The sequence below is a fragment of the Rutilus rutilus genome (genome assembly GCF_951802725.1).
Source record: "Rutilus rutilus genome assembly, chromosome: 15".
Taxonomy (NCBI): Eukaryota; Metazoa; Chordata; class Actinopteri; order Cypriniformes; family Leuciscidae; genus Rutilus; species Rutilus rutilus.
Window position 1 is genome coordinate 12,510,515 of NC_140220.1, and position 20,424 is coordinate 12,530,938.

At 38.3% G+C, this 20,424-nt stretch overlaps 1 protein-coding gene across 13 annotated transcripts in view; it reads right to left on the bottom strand.

The window, feature by feature from the left end:
• Positions 1-20,424, bottom strand: part of pde4dip (phosphodiesterase 4D interacting protein) — a 67,918-nt gene that overhangs the window by 12,967 nt on the left and 34,527 nt on the right. For 6 of the 13 annotated variants that reach the window (XM_084431929.1, XM_084431919.1, XM_084431927.1 and 3 more), the window contains exons 1-20: positions 18,117-19,440; positions 16,100-16,237; positions 15,803-15,922; positions 15,481-15,573; positions 14,933-15,301; positions 14,728-14,832; positions 13,972-14,109; positions 13,702-13,881; positions 13,426-13,620; positions 13,047-13,325; positions 12,854-12,973; positions 12,679-12,733; positions 10,592-10,707; positions 9,450-9,619; positions 9,223-9,358; positions 8,999-9,143; positions 8,351-8,467; positions 7,688-8,120; positions 6,053-6,288; positions 5,905-5,959 (exon numbers count right to left, since the gene is read on the bottom strand). In XM_084431929.1, coding sequence (XP_084288055.1) covers positions 5,905-5,959; positions 6,053-6,288; positions 7,688-8,120; positions 8,351-8,467; positions 8,999-9,143; positions 9,223-9,358; positions 9,450-9,619; positions 10,592-10,707; positions 12,679-12,733; positions 12,854-12,973; positions 13,047-13,325; positions 13,426-13,620; positions 13,702-13,881; positions 13,972-14,109; positions 14,728-14,832; positions 14,933-15,301; positions 15,481-15,573; positions 15,803-15,922; positions 16,100-16,237; positions 18,117-19,319 — 4,403 coding nt within the window. In that variant the 5' untranslated portion in view covers positions 19,320-19,440. Of the gene's footprint in view, positions 1-5,904; positions 5,960-6,052; positions 6,289-7,687; positions 8,121-8,350; positions 8,468-8,998; positions 9,144-9,222; positions 9,359-9,449; positions 9,620-10,591; positions 10,708-12,678; positions 12,734-12,853; positions 12,974-13,046; positions 13,326-13,425; positions 13,621-13,701; positions 13,882-13,971; positions 14,110-14,727; positions 14,833-14,932; positions 15,302-15,480; positions 15,574-15,802; positions 15,923-16,099; positions 16,238-18,116; positions 19,566-20,424 lie in introns of those variants that run through there. The other 7 variants (XM_084431921.1, XM_084431928.1, XM_084431918.1 and 4 more) reach the window with 3 other exon arrangements.

Below are 20,424 nucleotides of genomic sequence, written 5' to 3' on the forward strand. Positions count from 1 at the left end.
GACAAAACCCGATGAAGTGTCTGTCGGCGCAGTGTGAATTGCCCTTTACAATACAAAATGAACAACAAGTAAAACATTGCTCTTTCTTCTATTCCACACAGCAACTTTTTCAGAAGCTAAAGACCTAGTTGGCTGCCTTACTGTCTACATAGGCACCTGTCTTCCAAGACAACATCCTAACAGAAATGGAACCCCATAAGAGACATAGGCACCAAATAGAGCACCTCACGTAAACTGAACAGGAAACTCTCACAGGAAAGTTTGGGGTCAGTAAGATAAAAACATTATTTTATTTTATTCGGCAAGGATTCATTAAATTGATCAAAAGATAAAGTTAAGGCATTTATAATGTTACAAATATTTCCATTTTAAATAAATGCTGTTCTTTTAAACTTTCTTTTTATCAAAGAATCGTGGAAAATTAAAGCAGTTTTTTCACAAAAACATTAAGTAGTCTAATTGCGAGTTTAAATGTCGCAATTCAGATTTATTTCAGATTGTGAGATAAAAACTTGCAATTGCGAGTTATAAAGTCCAATTCTGAGGGAAAAAAGACTGACTTTGTTTTTCTCAGAATCGCAATTCTTCGCAATTTTGACTTTATAACCCACAATTCTGACTTTATTTGACTATATTATTTATTTGATTCGCACTTATCCTTTTTATTTTTTATTCCGTGGCAGAAACAAGCTTCCATGCATGAGACTTTCAAAAACATACAAGAATCTTAACACCCCCAAACTTTTGAACTGTAGAGTACACAAACACAAATATTGGTTTAAATAGTTTTAAGTTTACAAAATGCTTTACACCCGTAAAACACCTTGAAGCTCTTACTTCTCAATCTGTCTGTGCAAGGATCTTCTCTCCCTTTCTGCCTGCTTCTTGAGAATAGCCAACTCTCTCTTCTGCACCTGCCATTCCCACAGAGAGAAGGAGAAGAGGGAGTCACGGTACAGGGGGCTGCTTTTGGACAGCATGCTCCTCCAAAGTGGAGCCATGGCCCCCCGACCAGCCTGACCCCTTATGCTCCCTTGAGGGCTGGTCACCGCCACTTCATCCTGACTTTCCAAGCTCACGACTGGCTGGGAAACACAGAGGAGCAGATCAGGGGCCGCAGGACCGGCACCCGGCGTGGTGCCTGTCAACTGGGTATCCGTGGTAACTGGGCTGCGATCATTCGTGTGACGAAGGAAGGGGGGTTTGCCCAGATTGAGAGTAGTGATGGGGGAGGAGTTGGGAATTCTCCAGCAGGCAGTTGGGTGAAGAGCAATGCAAATCCCGAGATTACACTAAATGCTAAGAGACTGATCTGTTTATTCCCAAACACAAAGGAGAGTTTTAATAAATCCACATATGCAAAAACACCAACTGTTGTGACATCCAGCGTGGCAGTGTGGTCTTACCCAAACTCTTCTTTTTCAAGTCCTTGCCGGACAACAGGAACAGATCAAACACATCCTTGAGGAACTAATCACAAAGCCAGCCTGAAATTCCTAGTCTCCATTTCAAAGAAACATAAGCCACTGATGTTGAATGTTCAGTAAGTCCTTCTTCTCAGAGACCAGTGCTTTTCTATTTATTCCCAAAAGAGGAAAAGGGTAATCAGAGTATCTTCCTGAAACGTAACGTCCTTCCCCATCAGCTCTCAAACACAACAAACCCTCATGGTGAAGTGTGCGTGCATGTGTGGTCCTTGCCGTTGGGCTGAAGTGTTCCTCTGTGCATAAACAGGGTGCTTCAGTCAAAAGAGACACATCTGTGTTCCAATAAACAAACATAAAGCCTATCCAGACTATTAAATGCTTATAAAATGTGGAAACCTAAAAAAATGTCTCTTGTAAATCATCACAGCATTGCTTTTGCTAAAAGTTCCTTCTTATTTCTGTATGGTTTTGCGTATCCGTAACCATCCAAATGAAGACATCCGACAAATGAAAATACGACGATGTTCTGTCGTCCCTCCTCTTGTGGCATTCAGTCACACTCTTCTTTCATATAGCCTCGCATGTGGTCTACTCCTTCCACCGTCTTCTCATCTCTCTCGCTCTCTTTCTCTGTCAGCTTTAGCTGCCTCTGACCTATTTCACTCATGAGGTTTTAATAACTTAACCTGATTAGCGCGGAAGTCAACACCCAATCCAGAGACGGGTGGTCACAGCACAGCTACCAACCATGTGACAGCTCTGTCCCAGGGCAAATGTTCTCGAGAGGACACGAAAAACACACTTAGGACATCAAACCGATGCAAAATCCCCTCCGTTTTCACTCAATTACAAGCTCCAGCTAAATTAACCGAATGGCAACAAAATAGGGTTAAATCCAGCCGTGCATCTGGTTGGCCATCTGCGCACCCTTTCTCTCTCTTTCCCCTCATTAAAGGCTGCAGTATTAGAGGCAAACAGAGACATTTCCAGAAGGAGATTACACTGGGTATCGTCCTTTTCTGGCTGTGAGCTTCCATTATGACAGAGCTACAAAAGGAAATAAGGGACGCAGAGGTGACATGCCACTACCAGATCGACAAAGATGGCTCTAAACTGCAATTAAAGCCATTAGGAAGATGACAGATCCACTGTGATGTAAGAAGGGAATTATACTATTGGTTAAATGATCCTTTGGAAATTAGCCATGGTTTGGTGCGGTAGGGATAGGAATCATAAAGATTCCGATTTCCGATTCCTCTTAACAACATATTAAAAAACATTATTAAAACAAAACAAATGTTAACATATTTCATTCATTTACTCAAAATGTGCATCAGCATTAACACTTAAATGCATGAATGTTTTGCCAATCATTATTACATATTCGGGTCTTCAGCGACCCAGATCTATATCTAACACGAATAGATCTCTACCTGTCATGATAATATAAAACTCTCCAGATATTAGAGTAACAATTACAGAAGAATAACATAAAACATATTTTGTTCGGTTTGAGCAGATGTTTAATACCATCAACACCGTCCTCGTCAGAGCTCATTTCCAAGTACATTAAGCATCTGGCTCATATTCACGATCTCAAACATATTCTCAAAATTATAATTTTCAACATCTTCAAAATCAATATTTTGATCACTGACAGCTTCTTCACCAGATCCACCATCAAGTTACAGTGGCACTAGTATTTGATTGCTTTCAGTATTGCTCGGCAGTAAATTGCTGATTGTTTATAATTAATTGATTGAGGAATACTTAGAAGGTTGATGTCTAACTTTAAAAATTGAATGAGGAGGAGGGTCGTGAATGACGTCCCGGGTCACTTAAGACCCGAGGTATGCATTTAAGAGTTAACTACACATTGTCATTTGAACAACCAGTAAGTAGCTACACTTATTTAAGGGGCTGTTTACACAACACCTTTTCAACTAAAAACTGAAAACTTTTATGTGTTTTGGCCATTCAACTGCGTTTTGGGGGCTGGAAAATGCAAACTTTTGAAAACGGGATTCAAGTTTTTGAAAACGATACTGTTATCATCTGCATGTAAACTACAAAAACGTGGAATTGTGAAAACGGTGACATCATGCGCATGCATATTATGTGTTCAGTCTATAGGGGCGTAGTGTTTCTCTATAAAGTGACATCGCCAACTACTAGCCTGGTATGAATAATAGCTTTTTATTACAGCTTTTTAAGTCGTTTTTGTGGAAAACTGTGAACAGGGATTGTTTTGACAACGTTGTTGTCTGTACGTGAAAAACGCAAAGGAAAAACTTTTCAGTTTTTAGTACAACATTGTCTTATAAACATAGCCTACCCTAACTCTCACTGTTATTTGTAAGCTAAAGTGATTGATTCACTAAAAGAACGGACTCATTAAAGTAATTCGTTCAGGAATCGGACTACACTGATTACGTGTATGTGTTTGATTCACTAAAAAGGACAAGCTATTAAGAGTACAATAGTCTACAATAGATCGGACTACAATAGTTGGATTATACTGGTTGCGCTGCATGTTTTTAAATCACTACAAAGAATTACATCATAAGAGTCATTCATTTGTGAATCAGACAACACTGTTTGCGTTGTATAATTTTGATTCACTAAAAAGTACCAGTGTATGAGTCAAACATTCGGCAATCGGACCACACTGGTCACGCTGTATTTTTCTACGCTGTAAATACAGTAGCGGTGTTGCGGCACTGCTGAATGAGTAGTGCAAGAAAATCTATATATTTTTGTACGGTGTTCCATCTGTATCGGTTGAAAATTGAATGTGCGAAACCCGTTAATACAACCAAATCTTTTTCACTTCAGGTATCAAAAAGAAAAAATGAATAAAACGAACAGGTTCTTGGTTACCAAAATTTTTCGCAAGAAATATTAATCCTCTGATGTCTAGTGGTTGTCTCTCTATTCTCTTTAAAATATGACCATCTCTTCAACTAACCCATCCAGCAAACCAATTAATCCCAGCTTTGGATGACTCGGAGTGCCTCCAGATACAGTGGGCTATACATGGATCCACACAAACAATTTAAAGGGATGCAAGAGAGCTTGATTTCACCAGCGACCTTCTCGTAATCAGGTCAATTTGTCTAGATGTTCCAGCAGAAACTTCAGAAATATTAATATTAATATTTTAAAATATATATATATATATATGAATGCTTAAGAAATCCATTACTCCACCATTGCGTTCAGTATACAAACACAGATGACTGATGTTCACAGGCAGACTGCAGGCAGACAGTGCTCACCAGCTGACTACCGCTTAACACAATGCATGATGGTGTAAGGGAAAGAAAAATAAGGGTCATATCCTGTAGGGGAATGGGGGCATGAATTCTGTTCAAATGTCCCATGAGTTCTAAACATTTCAGAGATGCCCTAGAACTAGCGGTGACATTATGTAGCAAGCTTCTGACCATTCACATTAGCGCATTAGTGTACAGCATCGCTTAACCGGCCTGCGGGCAAAGTCAAATAAGTCCACTTCAGTGCCCGTGAAAGAGTAGAATGAAATAAGTGAGTTACAGATGGAGGTGTAAGGGAAGAGATTATGAAAGAAAAGAGAAACGGAAACAGAAAAGAACATCTCAATACTGAAGGTCACATGTCAACAGATTTAAATGTAAAACGGGCAACAGCAAAAAAAGTTCCATTCTGACTATAACAATATGTGACGAACTTGACTGTTAAACTTCAGCATGCAATCATGTTGATAATGCTTTTTTTTCTGAATAACTTATTAGTGTTGTGATCAAAATACAAGCTTTACATTTTGAACCCAATTAAAAGGTTAATTTATCCCAGAGGCTTCCTATGTAAGTGCATTCCCATAAATGTTTTTCTGTTTTTACAAACTTTTTACAAACTGCGCTTCGTTAACCCCAAATGCTGATTCATTCATCCAGTATAACTGGATTAACTTTTCTTTTTTTTGAGTGCTTTGTATTTACATGGCCCGGGACTTGACCATGTCTCATTACTGAAATAATCTCTCACATTGATTCATTCAGCACAGACCGAACTTTCCATGATGCTTACTGGGTGAAAACTCATCACAGCTGGTGTCCAAGTCAATAGGACGCCAAAATGCTCTGTGGTTATTCCACCAAAGGCATGCACTGCCAAAATTAATCATTACATAACAGGCTGCTCTGCTTTATGAACACACAAAACATACTTTAAATGCACTGCAAGCAATTAGACTTTACTGAGGAAAAATGCTGAGCAAAGACACTCCACAAAGGCTCTTTATTGGGAGTTTAAATGGAAATTTGTGTCAGTACAGTCAGTCAATATGAAACAAATCTCCACAAATCAATATGGCCCATGTGCTGTGCTCATCACATGTTCTAGCTGATTTGGTGTACTGACAGCAAAGGGAAACCTAATTCAGTTCTGAAGTGGTATAATAACAAGGTGTGATCAATTAAACGTTCAGCTGACTCACCGTATTGCGAGCAGCTCATGTCCTGATTTATCATCTGGGACTTCAGAGTGATCCCCTGTAGTGATAAAATATTAAAATACTTTTGTTACAGAAAGGCATTTAGAGATACAGTCAGATGTATATGGGTAAGTATGCATGAATCACTCACGGCCGCTGATCTTGGTGCTGACTCTCTGGGCGAGGGAGATGCTCTGAGAGAGCTGGTCTCTGAAGCTCTGTCCCATGTAATAATCGATGTCATTGGAGCGTAGGAGCTCTTCAAAGGCCTTGGTGGTGTCTCCCAGGTGCTGAGTCAGAATATGACACACGCCGCGGCCCTCCCGCATCCTCTGACGCAGGTGAGACAGCTCACGGGCCTGCGCTTGAATCAGCGTGTCAAACTTACTGCAGGGAGAATGGTGAGGGTAGCAATTATGCATCATTATTACTTAGATTGAGAATACATCATTTTAGTGCTACCAATTGATAAAAAAATTTATCAAATAAACTATAAAATAAACTGATTAATTCAATTAATCGCAATATATTAATATTTTCATATTACACTACATATACATTTCTAAAATGTAATATATTAAATGTCATATTTTAAAAAAATATTAAAGAATTAATCACTAATTAAGTGATTAATTGCGATAAATCATATGTGACCCTGGATCACAAAACCAGTCACAAGAAGCACTGGTATATTTGTGGCAATAGCCAACATTGTATGGGTCAAAATTATCAATTTTTCTTTTATGCCAAAAATCATTAGGATATTAAGTAAAGATCATGTTCCATGAAGATATTTTGTAAATTTCCTACCGCAAATATATCAAATGTATTTTTGTGAGTGGATGCAGCACAATCGGCAACAGAAATGGACAACTTTAAAGGCGATTTTGTCAATGTTTCGATTTTTTTGCACCCTCAGATTCCAGATTTTTAAATAGTTGTATCTCTGCCAAATATTGTCCTATTCTTAACAAAAAAAGCTTATTTATTCAGGTTTCAGATTATGTATAAATATCAAAAAAAAAAATTTGACCCACAAGACTGGTTTTGTGGTCCAGGGTCACATATGTGTATTTATATTTAATGTAATTGTAATCTTGAGCTTGCCATATTTTAAAACTTGAAATGCACAATTTATATATATATATATATATATATATATATATATATAAATCAGAGAAAATATCTCAACCAGGGGCGCATCTGGTACTCACAAACAAAACTATTGGTGCTCCAGAAGGGGAACAAAAATCTTCCCATTTTTACTATATATATATATATATATATATAGTATTCAGTAATATAATATGTAATATGTATATTGTTTTCAATAATACTGTATTACATTGCAAATTTTGAAATATTACAAGATTACATAACTATTTAATATAAATACAAATAAATGTAAGATTAATTGCAATTAATCACTATAATATATATTAATACATATTAATATATATATTTTAATATGTATTATTATACTCTTTTAATATATTAGATTTAATATTATTTAATACTATATACTGTATATACACACACACACACACACACACACATACATACAAATAAACAAACAATAAAAAGGCAATATAAATTAAATGTAATATTGTTTTAAATTGAATAATCGCAAATTAAAAGTGATTAATTGCAATTAATGTTACATTTATTAGCAAGATATATGCCTATCTTAGGCATATATACATTCAATGTATATGTAAACTTGTAAAATTTCAAAATGTAGTGTAAAGTCTGCTGTCCTGCCAGACTATTACATAAATGAACTCACCCCGGCCAGTTTACAGCCTTGCCATCTTCTGCTTGACCTTTGCCCTTCCTGAGCTGCTCCTCCAGTGACGTCACACGGGAGACAAGCTCCTGCAGCTCTCTGTCTTGCTTGGGCTGGCGGGGGAGAGAACCGAAGCCGTCAGACGATTGCCAGCCCTCGTCCTCCTCAGCTGTACTCTGTGCCTCAGAGTTATCCAAGCCCCAGTTGACCTTACGAAGAGTGCTGACTGGAGTTTGATCATGCGTTTGGGCCTGCAAGCTACGGATCTGAGCCTGAGATCGGGACAGCTGACCGCGCATGTCCTCTACCAGCTGCTGCAGGTACGTCACGTCATGTTCAGTCTTCCCAGAGTTCATTGAGCTGGGACCACCCCACCACTGAGAGTCGCCATCACGATAGGAGAGAGATGTGCACAGCTCCAGATCATCAAACTCTGCAGCAGAGCAAGAAGTAAATTTTGATATTGTGTTCAGAAAGTAAAAATTCAAGTCACCTTTATTTACATAGCACTTTTTACAATACAGATTGTTTCAAAGCAGCTTTACAGTGATAACAAGGAAATGAATACAACAAAGATAAGTATGTGATGTACTATGCAACAAAAATAAATACTATGACTTTAAGAAATGAATGCCCCCTAGTGGTAACACCAAATGAGATTACCTGGACTGCTGGTGTCTTCTCTCTCTGCCTCATTCTCACTGCGGCCACATGTTTCATAACCCAGATCCTGGATGTCCACCTGGACCTGCTTACTGTCCTGCTGTACTGATGTTTCCGCTAAACGAATGACCAGATACACCTTTCATTTAAAGCTTTCTATATATGTGTGTTAGTAAGTGTTAATATACATACTGTAATACTCGTAGACTTATGACAAAAATACCCTTTCAATTATTATAGTATTTCATGATGTCAGATTTATTCATGTTAGATCATTTTACTCATGCATCTAATTTTAGCCTACAAAAATATTTTAGTTGACAAGAAAGTGTCAAATTAAACCAAATATTCAAACATTTTATATATTCATTTAAACATATCACCATTTAACTTTTTAGGGTCCTTGTAAAAAAAAAAAAAAAAAAAATCTCCTGAAATAACTAAACATGGTTATAACTGAGTACACTATTGTAATAAAATTGTGTTTATTCTACATATGTTCATTATTCATTGCATTTTTACGAACTATCATTCTGAGTGGGTTCGCCAAATGGTATTCTGACTATCTTAGGCAATATGCGTAAAAAACCCTTCATTAACAATCGTTTCTGCCAGCAGTTTCATTAATGATGTCGTGTTTACACTCACTGAGCAGTTCTCGGTAATCTTTGAGTTGTTCGGCTTGAGCTTGAACTGTGGCCTCTGACACCATGAGTCTCTCCTGAAGCTCTCTGCTCTCCTGCTGGACCTGCTCAAAGTCAGACTTCAGACACACCGAATCCTTTTCATTAGGCTGAAACACAAATATGCATGAACGTTAGCAGTAAAAACCTACGGACAATATTTACCCTCAGATGTAAAGTCAAACTCACCTCTGCACCAAATGCTTCCACCAGTTGTCCATCGGACCTATCTGTTGTGTTCTTCAGTCCATCATTCTGAGGTTTTCTTCCTGTCACCGGTCTCTTGAGCTCCTCATTTTCAGAGCGTAGAGTAAAGAAAGCTTTCCTGTTTCAGGAGCACACGCATTAAAATAATTTCACACTTTTTCACTGCAAAATAGCCATTGTAACTATGTTTGTTATATGGATAGCTGTACCTCATCTGAGAGAGAGAGGAGAAGCCAGCCTTTTCCAGCTGGGACTTGAGCTCCATCAGTTCTCTCTCTACTGCCCTCTTCTGCTCCACCAGTAGCTTGACCTCGGTCAGGCCCGGACCTTCAGCTACTGCATCCTGGCAGCCTTTAAGACCTGTATGCTGATCACAGCTCTGTGAAAGGAGAAAGACTATGGTTAGGAAAATGATTAGGAAACCTGTGCTATACTTCAAAATAAAATATGACTGTAGCCTCTGTATATAGTGCACTCAGAATTATACATTTTATATGCATCAATCCACATTTGATTAGTACAGTTATTGTGTAATATATAGTACAGTGTTGTTATCATTAACCAAAACTAAATTAACAAAAAAACCTGAAAACTTTTTGTTAACTGAAATATAGTATAAAATAAAGTAATGTTATATATCATAAAGTAATTTTAATATATTTTTATTTTAGTTTTGATTTTAAGGTTATTTCATTTATTTATTTATTCAAAACACCTAAAAATTTAACTAAAATTTAAATGAAAACTGCAAATGTAAAATTAAAAGCTAATATTGTAAATATTTATAACTCTGGTATAATATAGCAGATTTTTACTATGATTGCTTATACTATTACTATTGTATATACTATATATTACATTTATTTCTCTTATGTACTTTTTGATTTATTTTGCATACATTTTTTTTTCTTTAAAAAAAATCTCTCCCTTTATAATAGCACTTTAACATAGAAATAATATACTATGAAAATAAATGTGCCTTGCAATTCGATTGTATAGTATAAGTCAGTATGGTTGTAGAATTTAATATTTTTTGTATGCTGCAACTTACTATAGTATAGGCTAGTATAGCTAAATTTAAATATTTGAAGTTCAATGTAAATGCAAAATATGTTTCAGATTTGCTTTATATATTATATCTTCACACATGGGCCTATATAAAAATATATATTTATGACTATGACCAAAATACAGTAGTCAACATTTGAAGTGGATCAAAAAAGTTAATCAAAGTTGTCCTAAGACAAGAACAGGTATTGTTCAAAATTCATGTATAGCTTTGATGAAAGGTTTTGATCCACTTCAAATGTTGACTACTGTACATACAGTACTATAAAGCTTGTTGACATACCTGTATGCTGAGCAGAGACTGAGCAGTCAGTTTGGAGCGTTCCTCGTCTTCGGCACTGTCAGCAAACTCACTATTGCAGTCTTCATCCTCCTCCTCTCCATCATCTGATGTGAAACCTAGAGGAAAAAGTGTTGCATTGTTAGTACAGAAATACACCCAGACGCATTCACATACTCACATAGACACTGTGCACTGACTGTTGCATGCGTCACTATGGAGACTAGTGAACATAATACTCTAATGAGGCTCGTCTTACTGACAATGGGCTTCTCTGAGTAACCTTTCATCAGCAACGTATTCACAAACTATCCAGGATCATTTTGACTCTCAGTGACTAACAGATTCTCCAGGCCAGTATGCACACAAAAAAAACAAGCAGAAAGACAGGAAGAACAGGAGCAAATAGATAAAAATACTCATTTCCTGAGCGGCAGCACTGCCCAGTTTTGGTTTCGTTCCATTACTGTGCAAGTTAATATGTTTTGCACAAGTGCACAGAATATTGAAAAGGTCTGTTTTGAGTGCTGTATTGTAAATTCAGTGGTATATTAATCTTTTCTGAAACTCATAAAAAGGATTAGAAAATAAAGTGTAAACGTTACGACTTGTATGTCTAATGGGATGCTAAATCTATCAGCACCTTGTATTGTAACTACAGGGAAACTGGACTCTGGAAAGAGGTTTAGCTGTTTATAGCCAACTAGATTCTAGAATTATTGAATATTACAATTTGAGCATTTATAAAAGGGAAGCTGCTACATGTTCTACACATTTAGGAATGCTCAAAGTGGAGCTAAGAGCTGGTGTGTATTGCATTCATTTACTAATGACTAGAGTAAATTTGACATTATAATTTCATGACAGATATAAATATATAATATATATATATATTGATATAAATCAGCTACTGCTAAGTTTTGAGAATGAGTGATTGACGGGATTGTTATTCCGGACTGTGTTCGACACAGGAGCTCAGCTGTGTATGTTGTGTAATATCCGAAAACTACATCTCTAGGAATTTTGTCAAATATTTTCGCTGCATATACTGAATGGATCAGTTATAAACACACAAAAGGGAACGTGTTTGGTTAGGGTTACTGTGCCGTATTTAAACTTGGGCATTGACTGTGCTTGTGACTTTGGGAAATGAAAGAATAGAAAGAGAAGAGTAAGATATAGAAGAGAAAGGATCAGCCCGAAGGCCCGATATATGTCCCAGTATAAAAAGAATAAACAGGTTTTCACCGTAACACCCAGTATTTTTCCTTTTGAGTATATTTCATCAAATAATTTACTGAGAGTCAAAACGATCATGGTACATACAAAAAATATGAAAACTAAATATGAAAGCACAACACACATCAAGCAAATGTCCATAAAGGCATCAGTTAGGCAGTGACATTATGTATTCAGCTCAATACTAAGTGCAAACAATCTGTATATGACATGCTACAAACATCAGTTCTTGTTATTTTGCATGCAGAGACATACTTGTTATCATATATTAAACCTATGCTCTTAACCTATTAAATAAATCATTATTCTAAATGAACACAGCAGCACTTAAATACAGTGAAACTGTAATGTTTTGGTACTACAGTCCTTCTAGAGTCCATTTTGTAACAGGTTTCTACAGTGAACACAGTGACAGTAAAATAATATAATGCAAACTTTTTTGCAGTCCTCAAATTAATATATTACGTTTTTTGTTTTTCTCTTTAAATTAATAAAGTATAGCTAACTACATAGAATATCTGAATAAAAATAAACAAAATGAGCTCAAATACAAATGATTCCACTGTTAAAAACAAAATATAAAATTCAAAAACCTCATGCACACAGATAAGAGGAAACATAAGTAAACATTTTGTTAGAATCCATTACAATAGTATCTATGAGGCTCTAGTGGCTTCAAATAACTAAAAATTCACAATTCAGTTATTAGTCATTAATAATTTCAAACATTTGTTAATCTCAGAACATGCTTATATAGTAATTATGAACATGATTGAAATGCACAAAGCATAATTTGTCCTCTGCAGCCCAGGAGAACCCACATTACAGACCAAACCGCAGCCTGTCCCCACCTCCAAAATCAGCATGTCCTGTTTCCATGGGCACCAGTGGATCCAAAACAGCCTGCTTAAAAAATAATAATCATACAGTACATATATGAAAAGCTGAAACTGTACAGTAGACATGCCTGCTGATTCAGTCTGTTTTGTTAAAGCTCAGTTGTATGTGTTGACGCTCTTGACTTACCTTGTGATTAATGCAGGTGGCATCGTGATGTTCCACCTTCTCTCTCAGCACCTGCAGCTCTTGGGTCAGTTGCTCTACCAGTGGTAAACCTGATGGCTCCACTAACTGCAGCTGCAGGTCCTGAAAAACAAACTTGATAAATATACACGTGTGCTAAAAGATCAAATTTTAAACTCAGATCCTAAACACAAACCTTGATGATTTCCTCTTTGACGCTCACAGTCCTGCTTAAGGCCTCTAGATCTGAGACCTGGGCCTGGAGCCGGTCTTGGTGGGACGCCAGGGTGGAGCGCAGGGCGGTAAGCTGGTTCTGGGCCTCTCTTTCTCTGCGCAGAGTCAACTGGAGCTCATCCTGAAGCGCCTGTGTGTCGACTTCGGTTAACTGAGGGTTTGAAGACCCAAGCTGCCTGCGTAGCTCCTGCAATCGAGCGGTCTGTTCAGCCATTACCTGACCCACACGCCCTGCAGAATCCTGGAAGATTGAGTGTCAGGTTAAAAAGCTATTAAAAACTCAGGAGATACATTCGTTTTTAACGATGCCTGTAGTTTAGAGATCAGTGATAGAGTGTCACCTTTATGTACTGCTCTCTTGAGTTGATGGTGTTCAGAAGGTTTTGGACCTGTGAGTGATGCTCTTGAGTCTGTCTGGTGCGGTCCGACAGAAGCTCCTGGAACAAGCGATCCTTCAGCTGCAGCCGAGACTTGAGCTCCTCAGCCACCTCACTGGACCCGACTGACACTTTACTGAGCAGAACCGAAGTCATATCCTGCAGAGATGCATGTTGGATGGAATGAAGCAAGTTAAAAAGAACATAGATATATGCAACATATCTGAAGCATGTGTTCACCTCCGCCTCTTTAGTGCGTGTGTGCAGTGACGTCTGCAGCTGGCTGATTAAAGTGTCTCTTTCTCTCAGGCTGCGCATGTGTGACTCCTCTCTCTCACGCTGAACACCCTGAGCATTGCGCCAGGCCTCACACACCTGCTCCAGCTCTAAGCCTTTGCCACGCAGCAACAACTCCAGACTCTGTAATGATGAGCACAGACAAAATAGTTTTGAACTAATTCAATGCTGGTATTCACAATTTTAAGCAGGATGCACGTGCGCCATCAATACCGTGATGGTTTCCTCGTTGTTGGAAAGCACACATCGAAGTTTCTCCAGGTCTCTCTCTTTCTCTCTCAGTAGCAGTTGCAGTTTACGCACCTCATCTTCTTTCTGTTCCATGCACGTGAACTTCTCGTCTACCGCTCGCTGAGAAAGGCAAGGGAAAGTTTGATATCGCACATTTCATACACAATAATAATTTTAAGAAAAGAAAAATAAAGACAAAATATTGTCTTTTAATTAACACTTTTATTCAGCGAGGATGATTTCTATTTTAAATAAATGCTGTTCTTTCGAACTACATCAAAAAATCCTGAACAAAAATGCTCTCACAGTTTCCATAATTATAATATTAAGCAGAACAACTGTTTTTAACATTGATAATGATAATAAATGTGACACTGAAGACTGGAGTAATAGCTGAAAATTCAGCTTTGCCATCACAGGAATAAATTATATTTTAAAGTGTATTGAAATAGGCAGTTATTTTATATTTCACAATATTACTGTTTTTTGATCAAATAAATTAAGCGTTGTTGAGCATAAGAGACATTCAAAAACAACTTAGTACTAGTGTATATAAGGCCATTTTGTTTCACTTCAAATAATTCAAGAACATTGAGACAAATAAAGAAAATCAACTAAAAAGAAAGGAGACAAATAAATATTTATTAATTAATAATTAAAAAATAATAATAATAATTTACAATTTATTAATATTAATTATAATAATACTGTATGTTTGGTAAATGTGTGTTTATGTACCTCCAATGCTCTGTCTCTTTCCTGAATGCGTTGTTTGAGCTTGAAGATGAGGTTGTCTTTATTTCCGGCAGGCTCTTTCTGACCATCCACCAGCTCACTGTAGTCCTGATCAAGAGTATATAGCATCAAAGATTTACATCCTTACAGTAAGTCTATCAGTACTAAAACTAGAACTAATAATCAGAATGCCATTTGTATTTCTTACTAGTAACAGTTGTTCTTTGTGCTCTAGTGAGGTCTTTAGTTCTCGGATGGTCTTCTCTCTTTCCTCGACCTCTTTCTCTCTGTGTCTCCCTTCATCTCTCCATTTCTCCTCCATTTGCTGTACCTCAAAGCGAGCCCTCTCTAGAGCAGCAAGTAGATCGTGGTTGTGTGTTTCTGCCTCCTGGTGGTGCTGCAGGGCTCCCTGCAGGTCAGCCTGGAGGCGCTGGTTTTCTCGGGACAGGTCATCTTCTCGCCTCTGGCCCTGCTGCTGTGCTCTTTGAAGGCCCTGCAGCTCAAGCTGGGCTGAGAACAGAGAGCCCTGGAGGTCCAACAGATCAGCCTGCAGACGACTAGGAGCCACTCCAGACACCTGCACCAATGAGAAGTCAGGACGGTGGGACAGAGAACCAGATATAGTCATCAAAATGGGTTTCAAAATCGGAGTCATTCCCTAGTGGCTGTAATAAAACATTGTCGACAATGAGAAAGTGTAAAACATGAAGCTTGGAGGAGTGTGATCTGTGAGCTTTACTGAAGGAGGATTCCCACCTGCTGCTGCTGGAGCTGGAAATGGTTGTTCTGTTGTTTCAGAGAGTGCAGAAGCTCATTCTGCTCTTCAGTGAGCCGATGGAGATCAGTAATCTAGTATGAAACACATTATTTTATATTAATATTACATTATTAATATAGTTTAAGTCCCAGACTAAATTCATTTGAGACATTTATGTAGATTATTTAATTAAAAAAAGAGAAACAATTCTGACGGTTTGACAGTTTAATGTTATTTTTGAGTCCATTATCTAAAAAATCCAAGCCTGTGAGGAATGCCTGATATTCCAGTCACCGCTTTGTGCTTGAGGGGCAGACATACCTCACAGTCTTTAGTGTTGAGCGAGTCACTCAAGGTCTGTATTGTTCTCTCTTGACCACATGCTGCTTCTCTGACAGAACGCAGTTCACTTTCCATGTCCCCGAGCCTCTGCTGTAACTTCTGTGCAGACAAACAAAAGAGCTCAGTGCAATAATGATTTAATGATTCTCATCCCCGTTGAGACGTAACAATTCCATAGCAACAAAACATAGCAAACAACAGTACACCATATGAACATGGCAGTCAAAAGACAAAAAGACTGCTTGATAAAACAGCTTTTACATTTGATGTCAATACCTTATTGCTGGTCTCGCTTTCTCGGATCTTGGTCTGGAGAGATTGGACCTGTTGTTGGGCCTTCTGCAGCTCACTCACACACTGACCCGCTGCGTTCTCATACTCCGCCAGCTGACACTGCTGCTCCTCAATCAACCTCTGAGACACAGACACATCACACAAACAAATGCTTTAAACTTATAGGATTATTGTTAATTGTTTCAGAGACAGCAAAGTTTATTCAAATTTGATGCAAGTTTCTTTTCTGCTGATGTAACCAAGATCAACTGGCTAGGGAATATTAACATGAATCAATCCAAATCAAACTGATTATTCACGTTATGGAAGTAAAAAATACTGTTTCATGTCTTTACTTTCAATAAACACCTTGCATTATATAAAGTCTGCTATTACTAAATGAGCATATATGCTTGAAAACTGTATTGATGTGAGTTAGAGGACAGACGCGGTGCAGAACAAACAGTTATGACCATAGCCTCACTCAACAACTTCCTCAGGATGTCCTATTTTTCCATGGCGGCATGCCGTCCACTTCCTTGTTTTTAATTTTCACTTAGCATCATTTCTTCATCATCTATCATATCATCTTATAATAAAAAATTAAAATTAGTCTCTATAATAAATAGAGACTTGACTGTGCACAAAAATAAAAGTTTGTCTAGCACAATAGGGGTAGCACCAGTAACTGGAGGATAATGTTTCTGATCCAGCCCTGCATACAGTAACATACAGTGATTACAACTGGTTGTGCGTAGTACAATAGTGCAGGCTGTGAACACTAAAGATCAGATTACTCACACTGCCTGTTGCTTTATCTGTCAGTACCTATCAGGGTTTACCTTTTGATAGGTTAGATTGAACATTACATACAATTATATTGCTAAAAAGATCATACTTAAAGGATTAGTTCACTTCAAAATAAAAATACTGTCATCATTTACTCACCAAGTTGTTCCAGACCTGTTTGAGTTTCTTTCTTTTTCTTAACACAAAAGAAACTATTTTGAAGAATGTCGGCAAACAAACAGTTGATGTACCCCATTGACTTCCATAGTATTTATTTTCCTACTATGGGTCTCATCAACTGTCTGGTTAACGACATTCTTCAAAATGTCTTCCTTTGATGTTCAATACAGGTTTAAAACAACTTGAGGGTGAGTAAATGATGACAGAATTTTCATTTAGAAGTGAAATATTCCTTTAATGCTGTTTTTTAAGATATATACACTATCGTTCAAAAGTGTAGGTTGGTAAGATTTCTTAATTTTATTAAAAGAAGTCTCTTATCCTCACCAAGCCTGCATTTATTTGATCAAAAGTACAGTAGAAATTGTGAAATATTATTACAATTTAAAGTAAATGTGTTCTATTTTAATATTTTAAAATGAAGCTGTGATGCAAAGCTGAATTTTCAGCATCATTACTCTAGTCTTCAGTGTCACATGATCCTCATTCTAATACGCTGATTTGATGCTCAAAAAACATTTCTTATGATCAATGCTGAAAACAGCTGTGCTGCTTAATATTTTTATAGAAACCTTGGCACATTTTTTTCAAGATTGTAACATAAATGTCTTTCCTGTCACTTTTGATCAATTTAATGCATTCTTGCTGAATAAAAGTTGCTGACCCCAAACTTTTCAACATTTACACAGCCAATATGTAGTCTATTCATTAGAAGAGCAAGAATATAACACTCCTTTTGGAATTGGCCTGTTGCTCACAACAACAGTTGCTATGTAAGAGTTGCTAAGAAGATGATGGGTAACCTAGTAATCAAAAGCAATCAGAGAGCTGGAGAGCTCTGGGAACAAAAAAAAGGCCTGAGGGAGTCCTTGATCAACTCATCTAGTTTGTATCCTATAAATTCATCTTTCCTCTTTCGTAATATAGGCCTACGTTGTACAAACAGACGGTCCAAAGATGATTCTTTCCAAACAACCCTCATTATTTCCTCCTTTTTTTCATTCAGATTTTTTTTTTTTTTTTTTGAGAATCCGTAGGTCTTCTTATGTACCTTCTCAAGCCCTGATGGCTTGCACTGAATGTAATCATCCAACCACAGGTCTTCCATTTCTGCCAACTCAAGCTGAAGCTCCTGCTGGATGCTAGAAGGAGCATCTGGAAGATGGGGGGAAAGGGGACACTCCATCCCAGTGGGAGTCACCTGGAGCAGAGGGTAAGGACTCTCCATAGGTGTAGCGTTAGGTTTGAGGAGCACAGGAATCCGACTACCTCTGTGACTCTGGAGAGGGTGATATTCAAAGCTTTTAAGCAGGCTGAGGGCAATATCAAGTCCACACACAGAACCAGGCCGTGACTCGGGCCTCCTGATAGTAGATTGTTCCTCTTCAGACTCTCCCTGCGTGGTGTTAGGATGGACTTTAGAATGAGACTCTTGGGTGAGATCTACAGCAGTGTCCAAAGACTCCACAGAGGAGCCAGGACTTATGCAGAAGGGCTCTTGATCATTGGGGCAGCGAGCTTGGTTGTTCTCGACCGGTTCGGGTTCTGGTGGAGGTGCGGATGGGACGGTCTCCTCAGCGCTGTCCTGAACACTACCGGAGTAGCGTGTGGAGGGTCCACAGGAAGTGCTCCGACCCACTTTCCTGGGAACCTTGCAGACAGCCTCATAATCTGAATCTGCCACTCGCAGCGCAGCGCATCCTTTGCACTTCCTGGGTCGGGGACATGGACTAGCATCCGCTGCCGCGTGGCACTGATGGTGAGGGCATTGGTGGTCTTGAACCTGCTCTTGAGCGCCTTGCTCAGCCCATGACTCATAGACAGAGTATGTCAGATCTTCCTGCAGTAGAGCACTGTATTCAACTTCAGTCAACTTGGAGAAGTCCACTACAGGAGAGTCCGAAGCACCATCATCCACTCCAAAATCATCAGCATTGTTTTTGCGGTACAGTCCACCGATGCACTGTCTGAGCCTGTCTTTCTCCAACAAGAGCTTCTGCATCCGTTCGACTGACAACGCCTCCACCCTGGCAATCACAGTGTCGAAGCGATACATTCGGTCCAGCATGAAGGTACACTTGCTGCAGGCGAACTCTCCCCGGCCATCTCGGGTCATCTCCTTGCCCAACGCATAGGACAGCAGCACCTGCAGACTCAGCTTGGCAGTTGGGTGGAAGATCCATCGGCGTTGGTTACCATACAGCTCCCTTGCACAGATGCGACACAAGTCCTTCATCTTTGAGTCCAACATCATAAATCTTCAATTGAATAATAATCTAGAGGTGTTTGTGCCAAAACTATACCAAGAGCGAAAGTGAAGATGTCATGACATATAGAGATCTTATATTTCTATTTTTCTTCAGTTCCCATCAATTGAAAATAAGACATTAAAAAAATCTTTATATGTATATTAATTGGAAACTATCATAATTTCACGTCAGGTTGTTTATCATAGATCAGATGACGACTTTCATTTATCCCAGGCAATCCACTATTTCTTAAAGTTGTAGTATTTTATGTCCTTATTTATGTCCTTGAGATCGATCTTTAAATATATATATCGCTGGAAATAAATCTCGATTTTGATTTCAATGTCCAGATGCTTGTCCTCGTCAATGGAAATAAAGATGCGTGTTTTGTCCTTCACTCGCGCGGTCCAGATAATGTTTCATTCGCTCTTCTGTGAAGACGCCGACATGACAGGACATCATTTAAATCCCACCGCCCGACTCCGGTTTAAAACGCGAGTCATTTTCATATAACCATCATTACACGATTTGTAAACGGAAACAATATCATATTCTATCCCTAGAATATTTGCCAATATTCTGTGTATAACCGGGTCTCAATGAATGTGCAAGGCAGTGAAGCAGCAAACGATATGGCAAGAGTGAGGCAGGGAAAATGGCGCGTACCATTTTCTGGACAAAAAGGGGGGGTCGCAAACATGCGTTTCTACAGTATATGCTACTTATTTAAACCGTAGCAACGGCTGTTGACTTCCGAATACGCAATTGCACTACATCTACTATCTAAATCGTCGTTTTATTGTTCATTACTTGTCAACGGTGTTTTTGTAAATTCTCTGATCACCCCTCGGTATATGTAGTGCTACCGGCCGAACAAAGGGAACAAGCCAAGAAAACGCTGACAGTACTTTACATACTAATTTCCATTTTCGAAAGGAAGTGCGACTGGGAAAGTGATTTTGATTTTCATACGCCCTGGTTTTATAGTATCTATCTACACCACTGATATAAATATTCCTTCTTACGATCCTGAATTTGTGTGAATGGTTGTTTTTATTAACATTAATAATTGTGCAGTTGTAATGGGTAAATGAATTACTGCATTTTAGC